Source organism: Macrotis lagotis, chromosome X (assembly GCF_037893015.1).
Source record: "Macrotis lagotis isolate mMagLag1 chromosome X, bilby.v1.9.chrom.fasta, whole genome shotgun sequence".
Taxonomy (NCBI): domain Eukaryota; kingdom Metazoa; phylum Chordata; class Mammalia; order Peramelemorphia; family Peramelidae; genus Macrotis; species Macrotis lagotis.
In genome coordinates, this window is record NC_133666.1 from 140,738,098 (window position 1) to 140,758,969 (window position 20,872).

General features: G+C 37.7%; 1 protein-coding gene across 3 annotated transcripts in view; it reads right to left on the reverse strand.

Moving 5' to 3' along the window:
* RADIL (Rap associating with DIL domain) overlaps nucleotides 1-20,872 on the reverse strand; it is a 133,835-nt gene that overhangs the window by 7,628 nt on the left and 105,335 nt on the right. For 2 of the 3 annotated variants that reach the window (XM_074207004.1, XM_074207002.1), the window contains 6 exons: nucleotides 16,491-16,663; nucleotides 15,448-15,598; nucleotides 13,199-13,386; nucleotides 12,514-12,916; nucleotides 9,745-9,884; nucleotides 8,535-8,674 (listed from right to left, as the gene is read on the reverse strand). In XM_074207004.1, coding sequence (XP_074063105.1) covers nucleotides 8,535-8,674; nucleotides 9,745-9,884; nucleotides 12,514-12,916; nucleotides 13,199-13,386; nucleotides 15,448-15,598; nucleotides 16,491-16,663 — 1,195 coding nt within the window. Of the gene's footprint in view, nucleotides 1-4,654; nucleotides 6,305-8,534; nucleotides 8,675-9,744; nucleotides 9,885-12,513; nucleotides 12,917-13,198; nucleotides 13,387-15,447; nucleotides 15,599-16,490; nucleotides 16,664-20,872 lie in introns of those variants that run through there. The other variant, XM_074207003.1, reaches the window with a different exon arrangement.

Here is a 20,872-nt window from a genome sequence, read left to right on the forward strand (position 1 = left end):
GGACAGGGCTGGCGGGGAGAGTTCTGGTGCAGGAGAGCTGGGGACAACATCCCTGGGCTCCTCTGGTCTGAAGAACTCTGAGTCCACGCCTCCACTGCTGCTGAGGTCTCTTCCCAAATGAACAAATGCAAACTACTTCTGCCTCAGGCCCAGGTGTGTGAGCAGAAGAACCAGCCCAGCTGAGGAATGACCTCAGGCCAGGGTAAAGCCCACCATTGATTGAAGGCAAAAGAATTCAATAGCTCCAACCCCTCCCTTCAAGCAAAGGGAGAAGGCCTCAACCAAGGTCACAGACACTCTAGAGAAAGCAACCAACACCTCCTACTCACCAGCCAGAGAAACTGCACTCAGTAAAGCCTTTAGCGATCCCAAGCCCCAGTGAACCAGCCCTTCCAACTCAAGGTCTTGGTAAAATGAAGAAGGGTCAGCAGAAAGGTGGATCCATAGAAAAATTCCTGGAAGGGAATGACCCTAAGTCAGAGAGACCTGGAACCTCTGAGGAGAATACAATCTGGTCTCCAGCACAGAAAGACTTCCTTGAAGAAATAAGGAAGGAGCTTAAAAATTTGGGAGAGACAATTAATACCTTGCAACAAGAAAACAAAACCTTAGAAAGTACAATTGGACAAATACAAAAGGAGAATAAATCTCTCAGATCATCAATCAATTGGACAAATACAAAATGAGAATAATTCTCTCAGATCCTCAAATGGGCAAATGCAAAAAGAAATTAATTCTCTCAAAACCTCAATTGGACAAATGGAAAGCTCTTTCAAAAGCAGAAGTGACCAATTGGAAAAGGAGTTGCAAAAGGTTAATGAAGAAAACTCCTCCCCCCCAAAAAAGAATGGAGTCTGCAGAAACTAATGACTCCATGAGATGGCAAGAGTCAGTTAAACAAAATCAAAAAATAGAAAAAATAGAAGCAAATGTAAAATACCTCATCAACAAAACTACTGACCTCGAGAATAGATCGAGGAGGGGCAACCTGAAAATTATAGGACTTCCTGAAAATATTGAAGAGGAAAAAAAGCCTGGACTTAATATTACAGGACCTAGTGATGGAAAACTGCCCTTATATCATTGAATCGGAGGGCAAAGTAGTTATTGAAAGAGTACATCGATCCCCACCAGAAAAAGATCCTAAAATGAAAACACCAAGGAATGTTGTGGCCAAGATAAAAGAGAAAATCTTTCAAGCAGCCAGAAAGAAACAATTTAAATATCAAGGAGCCACAGTAAGGATCACTCAGGACCTGGTTACATCAACATTAAGGGACTGAAGGGTCTGGAATGAGATATTTTGAAGAGCAAGGGAGCTGGAATGCAGCCAAGAATCTACTTTCCTGCAAAGCTGAGCCTTCTCTTCCAGGGAAAAAGATGGACATTTAACGAACTGGAAGAATTCCAAAAATTTCTGATGAAAAGACCAGAGCTAAACAGAAAAGTTGGACATCAAACAGGAGGTTCAAGAGACACATGAAAAGGTTAAAAAAAAAGGGGGGGGGCGGTAAAAGGAAAAAAAATGCAATCCAGTAAGTTGAAACTGGCTATATCCCAGCATGGGGGGGGGGGGGGGGGAAAGATTCTCATAAACCTTGAGAAATGTAACTCTAACAGATAAAATACACCTAGCCAGAAATGATGGACATCCATAACGTATCCATGAGACTGCTATCTAATGGGATGTAACTGGTTTTAACCCCACTTGGGAGAAAGACTCTAATAACTCTCAGGAATTTTGACTATTCAATAGAATATACTGAACTATAAGGGACAGACACTCAGAATTTTCTATGACTTAGAATGATCTAAAAAAACATTACCTCCTTAAAAAGGGGGACAGAAAAGAGACTGGAGGAGGGAGGGGACTGAATGGGGTAAATATCATTACACTAAGAGGTACAAAAAACCTATGGTAATAGTGGGGAAGAAGGGAGCAGAGGAGAAACACCTGAATCTTCTTCTCATCTCACTTGGCTTAAAGTCAACCTACACATACTCAGTTAACTTATAAAACATCTAACCTTTCAAGTGTTAAAAGGGGAAAAGGGGAGTGGGGACAGAGAAAGGGAAGGGGAGTGGGGAAAAAAGGGGGAAATAACAAAAGGAGGGGAAAGAAAGGGGAGGGTGTGAAATAGGAGGGCAAACACACTGAAGGAGGTGGTATTCAGAAACAAAATACTGGGGAATACAGATAAAGGGGGAAGGGGGAAAATACAAACAGAGGGAAGATAGCATGGAGTGCAATAAAGAATTAGTAATCATAACCTTGAATGTGAATGGGATGAACTCTCCCTTAAAACGTAAGCAAATAGCAGAGTGGATTAAAAACCAGAATCCTACAATATGCTGCTTACAAGAAACTCATTTGAAGCAGAGAGATACATATAGAGTAAAGGTAAAAGGTTGGAGCAAAATATATTTTGCTTCAGCTGAAGTAAAAAAAGCAGGGGTAGCAATCCTTATCTCAGACAAAGCAGCAGCAAAAATAGCGTTAAAAGGGATAAGGAAGGAAACTTTATCCTCCTAAAAGGTACCATAGACAATAAAGTCATTTCAATATTGAATATATATGCACCCAGTGGGACAGCACCCGAAATCTTAGAGGAGAAGCTGAAAGAACTACAGGAAGACATAGCACAACTCTACTAGTGGGAGACCTCAACCTCCCACTATTAGATCTAGATAAATCGAATCATAAAATAAACAAGAAAGAAGTTAAGGAGATAAATAGATTGTTAGAAAAATTAGATATGGTAGACTTATGGAGGAAACAATGGGGATAGAAAGGAATATACCTTTTCCTCTTCAGTACATGGAACTTATATAAAAATTGACCATGTACTAGGACATAAAAACCTAATGATAAACTGCAGAAAGGCAGAAATAGTGAATACATCTTTCTCAGATCACAATGCAATAAAAGTCATCCGCAATACTGGGCCAAGGAGATATAGACCTAGAACAAATTGGAAACTGAATAACCTCATTCTAAAAAATTAGTGGAACAAAAAACAAATTATAGAAAGAATTAACCATTTTATCCTAGATAATGATAATAATGAAACAACATACCAACACCTATGGGATTCATTCAAAGCAACTCTCAGGGGATATATTATAGCTGTAAATGCTTATATGAATAAATTGGAGAAAGAGGAAATCAATGAATTAAACATGCAACTAAAAAAATTAGAGAAAGAACAAATCAAAAATCCCCAATTAAATACCAAATCAGAAATTCTAAAAATTAAAGGAGAAATTAATAAAATTGAAAGCAAAAAACCCCCATTGAATTAATAAATAAAATCAAAAGTTGGTATTATGAAAAAACCAATAAAATTGATAAACCTCTGGTCAATTTGATTAATAAAAAGAAGAAAACCAAATTGCTAGTATCATAAATGAAAAAGGTGAACTCACCACCAATGAGGAGGAAATTAAAGTAATAATTCGAAATTATTTTGCCCAACTCTATGCCAATAAATTTGATAATCTAAGTGAAATGGATGATATTTACAAAAATATAAGTTTGCCAGGTTAAATGAAGAAGAGATTAAATACCTAAACAACCCTATTTCAGAAAAAGAAATTCAACAAGCCATTATTGAACTCCCTAAAAAAAATCTCCAGGGCCTGATGGATTCACAAGTGAACTCTACAAAACATTTAAGGAACAATGGGTTCCAATCCTTTATAAACTCTTTGGAAAAATAGGGAAAGATGGAACTCTGCCTAACTCTTTCTATGAAACCAATATGGTACTGTTACCTAAACCAGGAAGAGTTAAAACAGAGAAAGAAAATTATAGACCTTTCCCTGATGAATATAGATACAAAAATCCTAAATAAAATCTTAGCAAAACAATTACAACAAGTCATCACTAGGATAATACATTATGATCAAGTAGGATTTATTCCAGGAATGCAGGGCTGGTTCAATATTAGGAAAACTGTTAGTATACTCCATTATATAAACAACAAACCTATCAGAAACCATATGATCATATCAATAGATACTGAAAAAGCTTTTGACAAAATGCAGCATCCATTCCTATTAAAAACACTAGAGAGTGTAGGAATAAATGGACTGTTCCTTAAAATAATTAGCAGTATCTATTTGAAACTATCAACAAGCATTATATTCGATGGGGAGAGGCTACAGGCTTTCCCAATAATATCAGAGGTGAAAGAAGGGTGCCCATTATCACCACTACTATTCAATATTTTATTAGAAATGTTAGCATCAGCAATTAGAGAAGAAAAAGAAATTGAAGGAATTAGAACTGGGAAGGAAGAGACAAAACTCTCACTCTTTGCAGATGACATGATGGTCTACCTAGAGAATCCCAAGAAATCATCCAAAAAACTACTGGAAACAATTAGCAATTTTAGCAAAGTTGCAGGTTATAAAATAAACCCTCATAAATCCTCAACTTTAAAACAGCAGGAAGAGCTAGAAAGAGAAATCCCATTCAAAGTAACCTCAGACAATATAAAATATTTGGGAGTCTATTTGCCAAGACAGACTCAGAATCTTTTTGAAAACAATTATAAAACACTTCTCACACAAATTAAATCAGATTTAAATAACTGGGCAAATATCAACTGCTCATGGATAGGTAGAGCTAATATAATAAAAATGACAATTCTATCAAAACTAAACTATCTGTTTAGTGCCCTACCAATCAAAATTCCAAAAAATTACTTTGAGTTAGAAAAAATTGTAAGTAAATTCATATGGAGAAATAAAGTCAAGAATTGCCAGGAGCTTAATGAAAAAAAGTGCAAAAGAAGGTGGCTTGGCCCTTACCTGATCTAAAATTATATTATAAAGCATCAGTCATCAAAACTGGTATTGGCTAAGAAACAGAATGGTGGACCAGTGGAATAGACTAGGTGTAAAAGCAGGAGATGATTATAGTAATCTGCTGTTTGATAAACCCAAAGAGTCTGGCCATTGGGAAAAAAACTCCCTCTTTGATAAAAATTGCTGGGATAATTGGAAGTTAGTATGGAAGAAACTTAGATTAGACCAAAACCTCACACCCTTTACCAAGATAAGATCCAAATGGTTACAGGACATAGACATAAAAAACAATACTATAAGCAAATCAGAAGATCAAGGACTAGTCTACCTGTCAGATCTATGGAAAGGGGAACAGTTTATGACTAAGGAAGAGTTGGAGAACATCACCAAAAACCAATTAGATGATTTCGATTACATTAAATTAAAAAGCTTTTTGCACAGATAAAACTAATGTAACCAAGATCAAAAGAAATGTAATAGATTGGGAAACAATCTTTACAACTAATGATTCTGACAAAGGATTCATTTCTAAAATATACAGAGAACTGAGTCATATTTTTAAAACAAAAAGCCATTCCCCAATTGACAACTGGTCAAAGGATATGCAAAGGCAATTTACAGATGAGGAGATCAAAGCAATCCAAAGCCATATGAAAAAAATGCTCTAAATCATAAATTATTAGAGAAATGCAAATTAAAGCTTCTCTGAGGTACAACCTCACACCTCTCAGATTGGCCAGTATGACCAGGAAGGATAATGATCATAGTTGGAAGGGATGTGGGAAATCTGGGACACTATTACACTGTTGGTGGAGCTGTGAACTCATCCAACCCTTCTGGAGAGCTATTTGGAACTATGCCCAAAGGGTGAGAAAAAAGGGTGCATACCCTTTGACCCAGCAATACCACTACTGGGTATACCCTGAAGAGATGATGAAAAAGGGTAAAAACATTACTTGTACAAAAATATTTATAGCAGCCCTATTTTTGGTGGCAAACAATTAGAAATCAAGTAAATGCCCTTCAATTGGGGAATGGCTTAACAAACTGTGGTATATGTATGTCATGGAACACTATTGTTCTATTAGAAACCAGGAGGGTTGGGATTTCACGGAAGCCTGGAGGGATTTGCATGAACTGATGCTGAGTGAGATGAGCAGAACCAGAAAAACACTGTATACCCTAACAGCAACATGGGAGTGATGTTCAACCTTGAAGGATTTGTTCATTCCATCAGTGTAACAATCGGGAACAATATTGGGCTGTCTGCAAAGGAGAGTACCATCTGTATCCAGATAAGGAGCTGTGGAGTTTGAACAAAGTGCAAGGACTATTCCCTTTAATTTAGAAAAAAAAACAGTTATCTTATTGTTTAATCTTGTTACCTCTTAGACTTCTTGTCTGTTCTTTAAGGATATGATTTCTCTCTCATCACACCCAGTTTGGATCAAGGTACAACATGGAAACAAAGTAAAGACTGATAGAGTGCTTTCTGTGGGGGGGTGGGGTGGGGGGGAGGGAAGCAAGATTGGGGGGAAAATTGTAAAACTCAAATAATATCTTTAATAAAAATAAATTTTAAAAAATTTCCTTTATCAGTATTTAGAGTTGGAAGAGACCTCTAAGGAGAAAGAGTTTTGTGACTTGTTTCTGACTTAAATTCCCTTCTTATATAGCTGAGATGGTATAGCTAATGTATTACCACTCTGCTGTTATAATGAGCATGCCCAGATTTCCTGCTATAAAACCGTGATCTGGATGATTTTGTTTTTCTCCATAGACGATCCAAATGGGAAATTGGAGTAGCAGTGGAAAACTTCTAAGAAACTTATTGAGAAAGCCACCTCAACAGTAAATCACCACAGTAAGGGGTACTTAAGAGAGAAGAACTTTATAAGCTTTCTCTGGCTTGCTCTCTTCTAACCCCTTCTATGAATCTGCCCCCTTCAATGAATCTGACCTTTTTAGTTTCATCCAATGAACCCTTCCCTCTTCAAAGTTACCAGCAATCTGTTACTCACTTCAGTGGCCTCTTCCTCAGTTCTAATTCTTCTTTTCTTTGCTGTACCATTTCACATATACACTCTCTAGGTTTTCATGATACTGATCTCTTCTATTTTTCTGTTTGACAGCTACTTACTCTCCTTTGCTAACTTCAGGTCATGTCTCCTACTATGTGTGCTCTGAAAGCCTGTCCTGGACCTTCTTCTCTATATTACCTTTATGGTGATCTTATGAGTTCTTATGGATTCAATTACCATCTCTAGACAGAAAAGTTTTAGATCTACATATCCTTAGTGGCAGCTAGGTGGCACAGTGAATAGAGTACCGGCCCTGGAGTACCTGAGTTCAACTCTGGCCTCAGACAACTTAATAATTAGCTGTGTGGCCTTGGGCAAGCCACTTAACCCCAATGCCTTGCAAAAAACCTTAAAAAACCCTACATATCCTTGCCCAGTCTTTCCTGAAATATAGTTCAAACCAAATTTCCCAAACGCAACTTAAATTAATTAACTTCCCTATTACTACTGAGGGCACCATTATCCATGTACCCAGGCTTACCACTTCAGTGGCTTTGATTTTCATCCCATATATTCAATCCCATACCAGCAAGGGTACCTGAATTCAAGATATATTACCTCTTGTCTGGACCTTTGGAATAGTCTTTTGGTTGTTTCCCTGCCTCAAATTTTTTTCCACTCCAATTGATCTACTTAGCTGTCAAGATTTTTTTTTTAAAAATGTCTGTTTGACCATGGCATTAAGAGCTCATGAACAGTTGGACATGACTGAAACGACTGAACAACTGACCATGGTACCTTCCTGTTTAATGAGCCTATGATGACCATTCATTACCTGTCAGACAAAACATAAGTTCCTGCTTGGCATTTCAATTTCTTCATCATTAGTTTACTTTCTGAGTTTTCCAGTCATCTTATACTTTATTTCCCTTCATGTACTTTATGATGCAGTTATGCAGGACTATTGCCAAAACATTGTGTCACCTCCCATCTCTCTATCTTTGTGCTGGCTATCCCCCATGCCTGAAATGCTTTCTCCCCTTCCCTCTGTTGGTTTCCCAGGTTTCCTTTAAGACTCAGCTCATGGGGTAACTAGGTGGTGCAGTGGATAGAACACCAGCCCTAGAATCAGGAGGATCTGAGTTCAAATCTTATCTCAGACACTTAATAATTACCTAGCTGTGCAAGTCACATAAAAAAAACTTGCAAAAAACCAAAAATTAAAAAAAAGACAGCTCACCTTCTTCAAATGGCTTTTTCTGGTCCCTGTCTGCTATTGTCTTCATCCTCTAGCTTACCTCTTATTATATTTTACATATATTTTCTATACACATAGTTATTAACATGTTCTCATCAGGATAGCTATTTCTTGAGGACAAGACCTGGTTTTACTTTCCTTTGTATGCCCAATGGTTGGCATAAAGCAAATCTCATTGACTAAGCTATACCAGTATCAGAATCATCTGGTCTTGGATTTTAAGACCTATTTTTTGCTTAAGGTCTGTTTGAGGCCTACTGCCTTGTCTTAATATACCTGCTTGTTTTCATTTAAAGTGCATTATTTTACTTTTTCTCTTTTTTTTCTGCTGACAAAAGACCTGTAATGAAGAGTTAAGCATCCAAAACTATTGATTAAGATATGTTGATTATTGTACCTGCTCTGAGGAATAAAGAATTTTATAAAATGATTTAAGTTTCTACCTCTGATAATCTGTGCCAATCAAACTGGTGCCATTAACTGCAAGAATTCGATCCCCTAAGGAAAGTCTACCATCAGAGGCTGCTGGGCTGTCCTGGATCAAGGTCCGGATGTAGATACCAGGAGCATTCAGAGGAGTATGCTGTAAAAGATAAGAATTCACACTCTCACTGTGTGAGAGCAGCAAAGCCTAGGATGTTTCCATGACAACAAAGTTGGGCTAAAATTCTCACTTCTGTGTAACCTGTCATTACTACACATTACATAGCAACATTCTCAAAAAAGCTGTGGCTTGTTTCTCCCACAACCTGTCCCACTGTAGTAGTAGTAGTGCAATGATGTCTCATTCTATAGGATCAACTCTAGTAAAAGAGTGGGTGGTAGTGTGGCAGAGTGGACAGAGGGGGTTTTAAGCCAACAGAATGTGAGTTCAAGTCCTGCCACTGATACACAGTAGCTATGCGGAACAGGTGACTTTCTAAGATTCAAAACTGCAAAATAGTTGTTAATCTCCACTGGGGAAGGCAGTTTACTCATTAAGAGTTCCCTATACCAATGAAAGCACAGGTCTGAGTCAATAAAGGAATATAAGCTTTAAGGAGGAGAGCAAAAAATTTTTCCAAAATTTTCAAATATTTAGTTAATATGGATAACTGAAGACAAGGTTTAATCAGAATGGAAGATTTGAAAATAGGTTTTATTTTTATTTTTTAAAATTTAAGGCAATGGGGTTAAATGACTTGCCAAAGGTCACACAGCTAGTTAATATATTACATGTCTGAGGCTGGATTTGAACTCAGGTCCTCCTGACTCCAGGGTTGCTGCTCTATCTACTACACCACCTAGCTGTCCCTCTTCCAAACCAAATTTTAAGTAGAGTTTGATTTTTTTTTCCTTTTTCCTCCACAGACCCAGGCACTAATCATGACCAGTCAATCATTTATTGAGGAAGGTCTTCTCCATTTTAGACTAAATTAATTTTTAACATGAAGGTATGAGGACAAGGCTACATATTACTACTACTACTAAACTACATCACAAACACTTAACATTTTTAAAGAAAAGAGTTATAAATTGCCAGAACTGGAACAGGTAACCCTAGGAGCTGTCTAGAGTGTGAAAGAAACACATCCAAGAATCTATCAGGTGTATCTCTTTCAAATGATATGTAAGCCGGAAGGTAGTTGCTGGGACTGCCTTTGATTTACTCACCAGCCCATCTATCAGGCCCATCCCTAAACCAATGGGTCCTTTTTCCAACTCTACCACAAAGGCATAACAGAAGTCATCAGTGGCAGAACTGCGGCTGGAGGAAGCAGGAGTAGGATAATCAAAGGGGGTGGGAGAATCTCCTGTATAACCAAAAAAAAAAAAAAAAAAAAGATGACTTGAAATGAAAAGCAGCAGCACAAATGAATATGAAGGGAAGAAAATTCTGTATGCAAACATATAAATAAAAGACCTTATGGGCTATTAGTTAAATTAGTTATGCAAAAAACACAAGATAAAAGTATAGTAAACTGGATGGTTCTCCAGACTTCCCAATTCTCCTACCTTTTGGCCATCTCTGACCCTCAAAGCTTTTTCTAGAGATTGATCAAAGAAAAAGAGACAATGTAAAACTCTTTAAATTCAATTAAATCAGTTATTATTCCTATTAAAATATCAGGTTACAGAAAATATTTCAGAGATGCTTGGTGGATGCCCCACTACTACTTCTTCCATATATTTGTTTTTACTTTCTTTTTAGTGTATATACTCTTAGCAACTTAACGCTGGCTATCCAAAAGTTTAGGTACTCATTCATATATCCTTCTAGATCTTTATTTTGTTTAGGAAGCAAAATTATTCTGGAGAGTTATGTTTCTCTAGTTGCTTTGTCTTGGGGAAAGGAACAACCTGCTTTAATTTAAAATCCAATCCAAATAAGAAATTTCCTTTGTTGTGTTCAATTTACACAAGTTGTTTGTGTTCACTACTTTCATAGATATTACTTTCACAGAGAAGCCCCCCCCATTCCTTTATTTTCCCAAGACTGCTTTCTCTCAGGGTTTCCCAGATGTTAATAAATAGCTGACATAGTTAAGATTTTGTTTTCTTTGTCGCAAACTTTTACAGAACCTCAGAGCTGCAGCTATGTGGTCATCTGGTCTTTACTTTAAGAATTCTACTCCCACTTTTGATCAATAATTGTTAGGGAGTTTCCTTTACATCAATCCTAAATCTCCTTCTCTACAGCAATGGTGTGAAACTCAAATAAAAACGGATCCTTTTGAGTCACATATTCACTCAGAAAACCACATTATTAATTAACATTATCAATGCTGCAGTTGAACATTTTTCAGTTATGTTTTAATTTGGTACTAGTCCAAGTTTAACATCTCTGATGGTTTTGACATTCATCAGTCTCCCCTAGGAGGCCAATCCCTTTTATCATAGAGCTTCAAATGTGCTCTCATGTCCTTTCAACTTTCCTTTAAACATTCCCAGTTCCTTCAACTTCTCTTCTATGTCATATGGTCTTTAGGCCTCTTAGTCTTCTCTGGGCCCTTTTCTGTACAGACTACAGCTTGCCTATGCCATTCCAAAATGTGGTCCCCAGAAGTGAACACAGCTCTTTCTCCATATATGGTTTGCTTAAGGCAGGCATTGTCATTAATTTCCTACTGCAGATTCTTCAAAGACTCTCAAAACAACATACAGGAGCACACCACTAGCATTCTCATGCCACAATTCATATTGAGCTATTATTACTCAACGAAAAATTAACTCCAGATCCTTTTCATAAGAAATGTTTGCTTTCTAGCCCTTTTCCTCTATTTCTAAGGTTGATTCTTTGGTATCCAATATACCATTTATCTCTCTTCTAGACCATTTAAAATCTACTCTCTCCAATGTAAGACTAATAGACTGCCTTCTGTGGGGGGGTGGGGGGGAGGGAAGCAAGATTTGGGGAAAAATTGTAAAATTCAAAATAAATATACTCTCTCCAAATCTAAGGCAAATGGGAGATTATGTCCAACATTTTTTTTCTCTTTTCAGAAGCTGATGTGGAGCAACTTTTGTTCCTAATATTTTTATCATTTCTACTTCAACAACCAGTAGATTTCTCCAGAGGAGAAATAGTTCACCACAGGTCATGAATGTATTGGCTACTCCACTTCTGGCATAAAGGGGTATTCCAGAAGATAAGTGGTAGTTTGAGCTACCCTTTTGCTACATCCAGGTCAAGTATGTGATTTGTTTCCTGAACTCCAGTGATCATATAGTTCCCTTCAAATGACATATTTTTGTATTTCTCGCTCCACTAATTCTTACTCAAATGTTTTACACAAACCACAGTCCCTAAGAAGTAAAATAATCTTTTTTTTTTAGAATAAGAAAGTTTATAACTTGGCTTGCAGAAAAAAATCAGAAATAATTAATCCAAGAGACTCAGGTTTCCCTTTCTGGTTCTGAGGAAATCTCACAGTCTTCTTACCCCCATGAGATGATTGGCTGTTACAAAAGAACTTGGGCTGCAGGGACCCTCTGCCATCTAAAAGCAGGCTAGTCAGTCGGGCCATCTTAATTCAGTCAGAATGACTCTATCACCAAAAAAAACTGGGCCAAGTCCTGGTTTATTTCTCTCCCAATCTGATAGGTCTATCTGTCAATCCAAGGAAGTTCTGAGTATTCATAGTTAGACATGATGAACAAAATGCTCCATGTGCATTAGGTCTCTGTAACTCTGCTAAACTGATCTAGATCCCTAAAAGCAACTCTTTCTATAAAAAGCTCTCTCTAATAAGGAGAACACTTCCTCTCCTATATGATGACACAAAGCTCAGTAATAAAGCCCTGAATTTCCTGGAAACAACCTTTTTCCCTTAAGTTCCATGAGTGGAAAGAACTGTTTCTCGTTTTCCTGAGGTGGATGGGTCTAATGGAAACTTGCACACTTGTTTATTCTAGCCCGTCCTCAGCCCTGGGCCACCCCACCTTCCTGTGCTGTGCTCCGGGCAGCACTCAGCCCATTCCTCTTCACTTCTGCCAGGGTTTTTTCACAGTTGCCACTGGGCTGGGGGGAATCCTGACTTCTGGGTTCAAAGTTGAGGGGTGTATTGGGAGGGGTCAGCAGACAGGAAGACTCCCCTTGAGGCGGGTTCATCTTGGGGCCGTTCCTGCCCACGCTGTTCTGTGATTTGAGCTTCTCCTGTAGAGGGATTCTGCCAGGGGATTGAACTCGGGGAACCCCACCGGCAGAAGTAGACAGGGTTTTAGCTGCCTCTCCAACTGCCCTGCCCACTGGGCCCCCTGAATGTTTTGAATCCAGTGAAGCCCCAGCATCCCGGGAAGTTACTAGACTCTCCGGGTTCCCTTCAGGAATAGAGTGATGAAAACCCTGAAGAAGAAAAGGAATAGGTCAATTCTATCACAGGTTTGAGATTAAAATGAATATAAGAATTATCAAGAAGCTTAAAATAATGAAGGTTTTTGTGAAAGTTAAGCTGAAAAAGACCACAGGTAAGTCTGTGGCCATCTCACCCTGCTCAAAACATAATGGGAGGGTCAGACCCAGTTGGCCTAATTGAGAAATTCTTAGAACCTGAGGCCATAGGCCTGAAACTTTCTACTAAAGGCAACAAAACAGATGCCTTTCTAGAGGAGGCTCCACCAAGATTACCTTCAGATTTTCTGGGTCTGACCCTCGAGAATGGGAGGATCTGCTCTGTAGGCTCCACAGGAAATGGCGGATGTAAAGAAGGTGCCGGTAAATATTATCATCTAGGCATTCTACTTCCAAGTCTACTTTGAACCCTCCACATGGCAGAACAATAGGTGGATGATTATCATAAGACTCCAGGACATCCTCTGTAAAGAGAAAATTGGCAAAGTTCAAGTCCACAGACAAGACTAACTGCAAAAGGGTCAAATATACACTACAATAAGCCTTACAGATTTAATAATTTACTAAGAACCTTTGGTGTAGGAAGGCAATATGGTAGGTAATAAGATAAAAAATTTTAAATTAAATAATGGTCCTTACCTACAGCCCAACCAAGAGCCACACTCAATCAAGAGAGCTCCCCACCCAAACAAGCTATTACAAGGCTGGTACAAGGTAAAGGCATCCTTGGTTCGTCTTTGTGGACCTATATTTTCCTAACTAGATCAGAACTAAGCCTCAAGGGTGGTCACTGAATACCAATCCTCACTTGAAAGAGGGGGGGAAAAAAAAGGAATGATCTTAGACCTCTCTTTTTCTTACTGATGACATCTTTTTCTAAATTTCGGAATATTTCCCTTCCCTCCTCCCCCCAAAAACCTATTCCTTATTAACAAAAAATAAAAACAGTATTCCAGCAAAATTAATCAAAGTATCAATCAAGACAGAAAGAATACTATGTATTCAAATTCTATAATTCATTCACCTTTGCAAAGAGGAGCAAAGGTACATTCTCACATTTTTTTCTCAGTGCTAATACTATCTGTTACAATTATGAGGTTCCTCTTTTTATTTACATTATTGTAGTATTGTAGTTTTGAGATTTATACCTTCACCAATAAAGCATTGTTTTGCTAATCTGTCCAGTGACTAGGACCACCTTGTTTTGCCTTCAACCACTTGCAGGGTGTGAGGTGACCAGATCAAGCATTAAGAACCTTTGTCTTGTAGCTTCTGCTGTACTACCTAACATTCCTGCAGGAGAGGTCATATGACATTTGTATGAGATAAAAGGCATGTGAGATAAACGAAAAAGGTTGGTAAAACTCCAAGGGTTTTATGATCTCTATGAGACCTGCATTTCCTCTAATAGTGCAGATCACAACCTACCTAAGCCTCCTCTTCTGCAATTCCAACTCTAGTTCAAGGTCTCTCAGGATCCTACAGAGCATTATCTAATGTGCTTGAGACGTTCTTGTTTTTGATTTTCATGGATGCCAGTGTGGATAAGAGACAAGTGACCTTTGTCATTCCTTACTCCTGTCATACAGGTCTGGTTCTGCTTTTTTTCTGATTTCACCTTTCCCTGATGATAGCAGAGATCTTGATGAAGGCTATGTTTCACACTTCTTTTGCCTAGTCACACATGCATCTCTGAAGCAGTTCACTTGATTGCTCATCACTGTAGAATTTCAAGGAAGCTGTAAAAATCACTGAGGGTCCCTTTATATTGCTTTCTTTTTCTTTTTAAATTTTGAGGCAATGGGGTTGACCAAGGTCACACAGTGAGACAATTATGAAGTGTCTGAGGCCAGATTTGAACTCAGGCCCTCCTGACTCCAGAGCCGGTGCTTTACCCACTGTGCCACCTAGCTGCCCCATATGTTGCTCTTTCATGATTTCCCGTGGTCAAAGAATTCATCATCTAGTGGTCATACTACTTGGGATGAGCCTCTCAAAACTTTTCTGTCATGTTCTAGCATAGCCTTTGAGGGTGACCTCCATGTAACAAAAGAGGTAGACAAACAATCATAATCATGTGCCTGATGCTTTAAAAAACTCCTCTAGAGGAGGAGTCAACAAATCCTTGTTATCATCCTTCTCTGTCACAAGAAAGGGAAGTTATAAGTATTACTGCTTTAGAGAGTGGGGAATCAGAATACAACTGGGTGAATTTGATTCTGATGGTCCTTGATTACAAGTTCACATTAAAATGTAGGTTTTTTTAATACTCAATCTGCAAAGGAATTCTCCCTAGGGATGTGGTTGAAGCCTAATGCAACCCCACAGATGTTAAATGTAGAGTCACAGGGCCAGAGTTTAATTTAAGGTTCTGCCACTTAACACCTGTGTCATCCTGGTCAAGTCAAGAGGGTGGAACTAAATGATTTCTAAGTTCCCTTGTGGTTCTAGCTCTATGATCCTGAAAGGTAACAAATATACACTTTTCCATTTGTAATAAAAAACAGACATGGTCAGGAACTCACCTGTTCTGAAGGCTTTGGGCCTGTCTTCATCCAGAGGCTCCCAAGCAGTCACAGAACCAATGTCAGATGCTAGCTGGTACTGAGTCAACAGCCGATGCAGTTGGGCAGGGCTCAGTTCTGGAAACTGAGTCCTCAGGGATGACCAGGTCATCTGAGTGATAAGAGGAAGCTCTGGGAGTCAGGGCCTCAAAATGGTATGAGGGAAGCAGGGTGTTAGACCATCAAGGGGTATATCAACATTTATATCTGTAACCTCATGATTTTTATCTGCAGGCATACTTAGGGAGAGAGATTAGATCTCAGAAAAGAAAATGGCTCAGATATGGGCAGGTGGCCATTAAGACTGGAAGATTATTTTAACAAGGTATCACTAGTTAATTTGATTGTGTGCTTGAGAGGGAGAGAGGATGGGGAATATCTGGTGTAACACTTACACATTTGTTTAAGATAATGTCCTTTATTGGACAAATAGAAAAGGCTATTTTCATGTGTTCTATTTTTCTGTATGATTCTTGGAGAAATGTGGTGCAGTCAATTTTTGGTAATAATCTGAAAGACTTACTTTCAGTGTGCTGACTTTTAAACTAGTCATTTAGGAGAAATTCCCCCATTATTTCTATAGAAAATTTTCAATTAGTGATTAGCTGAGAAAAGCTGCCTAACCTACTTGATATGGAAAGTCAACTTTCCCAAACAATCCAGCACTTTGATTTTAGTGAGGATGAGCTTTGTAAGCAGATGGCCCACCCCTCCAGAGTATGTTAACTTTTGCTACTAAGCTGTGGAAAACAGTTATCATACTAGTTACTTTGAAGTATATTACAAAACCTTTCTGTGGGTGTTTATATAATTATATATTTAGGGTCTGATGCCCTTTAGGTATAGAAACCTAAGCCAATGATAGAATTACTTAAAAAAAAACAAATACACACAAAAACTGAGCCCTTTAAGAACCACTACAGAATGACCTCCAGAGATGAGGCAACATGATCTTGGTGATTCTTCCTCTTCCATTCACCTCCCCATCATCATTCTTTACCTACCTGTATCAGCTGAGCACCGGGTGTAGCCAATAGGTTTACTGTGCAGGAAAGCTTCTTGAAAAATTGCTCTGCCAGTGGCCCAAAGCCCAGACTTTGTGTCCATTCCAGGAGTTGCTGTAAGCGAGCACAAACCTGTACCCCTTTTGGCCAGTGGAAGCAGCTTAGTGTAGGTCCTGAGGGAGGAGGAATAAGAGTGAAGCTCTGACCCCAATGAGCTGGGAAAAAAGTCCTAGGCTACAATATGGAGAAATAAAGAGATACAAATTATTCTTCCCCGATATATCCTCCTGCCAGAAACTCACCAACCACCTCAGAATTAAATTTTAAATTTTTTAAAATTTATTTTTATTAAAGATATTATTTGAGTTTTACAATTTTCCCCCAATCTTGCTTCCCTCCCCCCACCCCCACCCCACAGATAGCACTCTGTCAGTCTTTACTTTGTTTCCATGTTGTACCTTGATCCAAATTGGGTGTGATGAGAGAGAAATCATATCCTTAAAGAGAACAGAATTCTCAGAGGTAACAAGATCAGAAAATAAGATATCTGTTTTTTTTCCCCTAAATTAAAGGGAACAGTCCTTGTACTTTGTTCAAACTCCACAGCTCCTTATCTGGATACAGATGGTACTCTCCTTTGCCGACAGCCCAAAATTATTCCCAATTGTTGCACTGATGGAATGAGCAAGTCCTTCAAGGTTGAACATCACTCCCATGTTGCTGTTAGGGTGTAAATTTTAAATTTTAAAAATAAAAGCTAGTGGTAGTGCTCATTCTCTGGTTAAGAGAGCAAAAGGGAATCTTACAACCCACATGTAAAATATACTAGGCAAACTTATGGAAATTCAGGAGGATTTTAAATGGGAAAAAGAAGGGGAGGAAACTGCCTATGTAGATTTGAAAAATCTGGTAAAACCAAGGGCATGGCAAAGCTAAAAACTGAAAAACTAATTTTTTTTCAAAGAATTCAAGTTTTTCATGATTCTTTTTTTTTAAAGTATTCTATGTTTTCCAGTTATATACAATAGTAGTTTCTACCTAACATTTTTTGTAAGGGTTTGAATTTTACAACTTTTCTCCACCCTCCATTCCCTCACAGAAAGCAGTCTGATAATGTTTACATTGTTTTCATACTGTACACACACTGATTGAAATTGAATGTGTTGGGAGAGGAATCACATCCTTAAGGAGAAAATAAAATACTAGAGATAGCAAAATTATGTTAATAAGACACTTTTTTTTTTGCAAGGCAATGGGGTTAAGTGGCTTGCCCAAGGCCACACAGCTAGGTAATTATTAAGTGTCTGAGGCTGGATTTCAACTCAGGTACTCCTGACTCCAGGGCCGGTGCTCTATCCACTGTGCCACCTAGCTGCCCAATAAGACACTTTAAAAAAAACTGAAGGTAAAAGACTTTAGTCTTTGTTTAAACTCCACAATTCTTTCTCTAGATAGAGATGGTATTCTCCATCACAGATACTCTAAAATTGTCCCTTATTATTGCATTGATAGAATGAGCAAGTCCATTAAGATTGATCATCACCTCCATCTTGCTGTTGGGGTGTATAATGTTCTTCTGGTTCTACTCATCTCGCTCAGCCATCAGCAAGTGCAAGTCTTTCCAGACTTCTCTGAATTCCCATCCCTCTTGGTTTCTAATAGAACAATAGTGTTCCATAGTATACATATACCATAATTTGTTCAGTCATTCCCCAATTGATGGACAATCATTCAATTTCCAATTCTTTGCTACGACAAACAGAGCTGCTATGAATATTTTGTATAAGTGTTTTTACCCTTTTTCATGATATCTTCAGGGTATAGACCCAAGTAATGGTCTTGCTAGATTAAAGGGTATGCTCTTTTTTGTTGCCCTTTGGGTGTAATTCCAAATTGCTCTCCAAAGCTCCACCAACGATGTATTAGCATCCCAGATTTCCCAAATCCCTTCCAACATTGATTATTGTCCTTTCTGGTCATATTGGCCAGCCTGAGAGGTGTGAGGTGGTACCTCAGAGATGCTTTAAATTGCATTTCTCTAATTAGTGATTTGGAGCAATTTTTCATATGACTATAGATAGATTTGATTTCCTCATTGGTAAATTGCCTTTGCATATCCTTTGACCATTTGTCAATTGGAGAATGTCATTCTTTTGTTTTTATAAATTTGACTCTGTTCTCTGTATATTTTAGAAATGAGTCCTTTGTCATAAACACTACTTGTAAAAATTATTTCCCAATTTACTATATTTCTTTTGATCTTGGTTACAGTGGTTTTGCCTGTGTAAATGCTTTTTAATTTAATGTAATCAAAATCATCTAATTTGCCTTTAATGATGTCTTCCATCTCTTCCTTGGTCATAAACTGCTTCCCTTTCCAGAGATCTGAGAGGTAAACTATTCCTTGATCTCCTAGTTTGCTTATAATATTGTCTTTTATGTTAAAATCCTGTATCCATTTTGACCTTACCTTGGTATAGGGTGTGAGATGTTGGTCTAATCCAAGTTTCTGCCATGCTAACTTCTAATTTTCCCAAGTTTTTAATCAAAGAGAGAGTTTTTATTCCAGAAGCTGGACTCTGGATTTATCAAACAGCAGACTACTATAATCATCTCCTGCTATTTTATTATACCTAGTCTATTCCACCTGATCCACCACTCTATTTCTTAGCCAAAATGAGAGTTTTGATGACTGATAAAATTTTAGATCTGGTAAGGCTAAGCCACCTTCTTTTGCACTTTTTAACCATTAAATCCCTGGAAATTCTTAACTTTTTGTTTCTCCATATGAATTTAATTACAATTTTTTTCTAGCTCATTAATTTTTTTGAAGTTTAATTGGTAAGGCACTAAATAAGTAGGTTAATTTAGGCAGAATTGTCATTTTTATTATATTAGCTAGCCTTATCCACAAGCAGTTGATATTTGCCTGGTTATTTAAATATGATTTTATCTGTGTGAAAAGTGCTTTACAGTTGTTTTCATAGTTTCTGAGTCTGCCTTGGCAGGTAGACTCCCAAGTATTTTATATTGTCTGAAATTACTCTGAATGAGATTTCTCTTTCTAGTTCTTGCTAGTAATATATAGAAATGCTGAGGATTTTTGAGGGTTTATTTTATATCCTGCAACTTTTTTAAAGTTGCTAATTGTTTCTAGCAGTTTTTTAGATGATTTTTTAGGATTTTCTAGATGTACCAATCATGTAACCTGCAAAGAGCAAGAGTTTTGTTTCTTCCTTTTCAGTTCTAATTCCTTCAGTTTCTTTGTCTTCTCTTATTACTGAAGCTAACATTTTTTTAGGTTATTTTTTCCCAGGCATTGAGGTTAAGTGGCTTGCCCAAGAACACACAGCTAGGTAATTATTAAGTCTAACATTTTTTAAGAAAGATTTTATTTTGACTTTTACAATTTTTCCCCTACTCTTGCTTCCCTCCCCCCACCCTCCATAGAAGGCAGTCTCTTAGTCTTTACATTGTTCCCATGGATACACTGATCTAAGTTGAATGTGATGAGAGAGAAATCATATGTTTAAGGAAGAAAAATAAAATATAAGAGATAGCAAAATTACATAATAAAATAATGTTTTTTTTCCCCTAAAATGAAGGTAATAGTCTCTGGTCTTTGTTCAAACTGCACAATTCTTTCTCTGGGTACAGATGGTATTCTCCATCGCAGAGAGCCCCAAATTGTCCCTGATTGTTGCACTGATGGAATGAGTAAGTCTATCAAGGCTGATCATCACCCCCATGTTGCTGTTAGGATGTACAATGTTTTTCTGGTTCTGCTCATCTCACTCAGCATCATTTCATGCAAATCCTTCCATGTGAAGCTAACATTTCTAAAACAATACTGAACAGTAGTGGTGATAATGGGCATCCTTGTTTCACCTCTGATCTTATTGGGAATGCCACAAGCTTATCCCCATTGCATATATTGTTCGTTGATGGTTTCAGATCCATTTATTCCTACATTCTCTAGTGTTTTTAGTAGGAATGTGTGCTATATTTTCTCAAAGGCTTTTTCAGCATCTATTGAGATAATCATGATTTCTGTTAGGTTTGTTATTGATGTATCAATTACACTAACAGTTTTCCTAATATTGAACCAATGCTGCATTACTGGAATAAATCCTGCTTCCTCATATTGTATTATCCTAGTGATAACTTGCTGTAATTGCTTTGCTAAGATTTATTTAGGATTTTAACATCCATATTCATTAGGGAACTTGGTGTATAATTTTCTTTCTCTGTTTTGATTCTTCCTGGTTTAGGTATGATCACAATAATGGTGTCATAGAAGGAGTTAGGCAGATTTCCATCTTCACCTATTTTTCCAATGAGTTTATATAGAATTGGAACCAAATCTATTTTAGCAGCTGCTT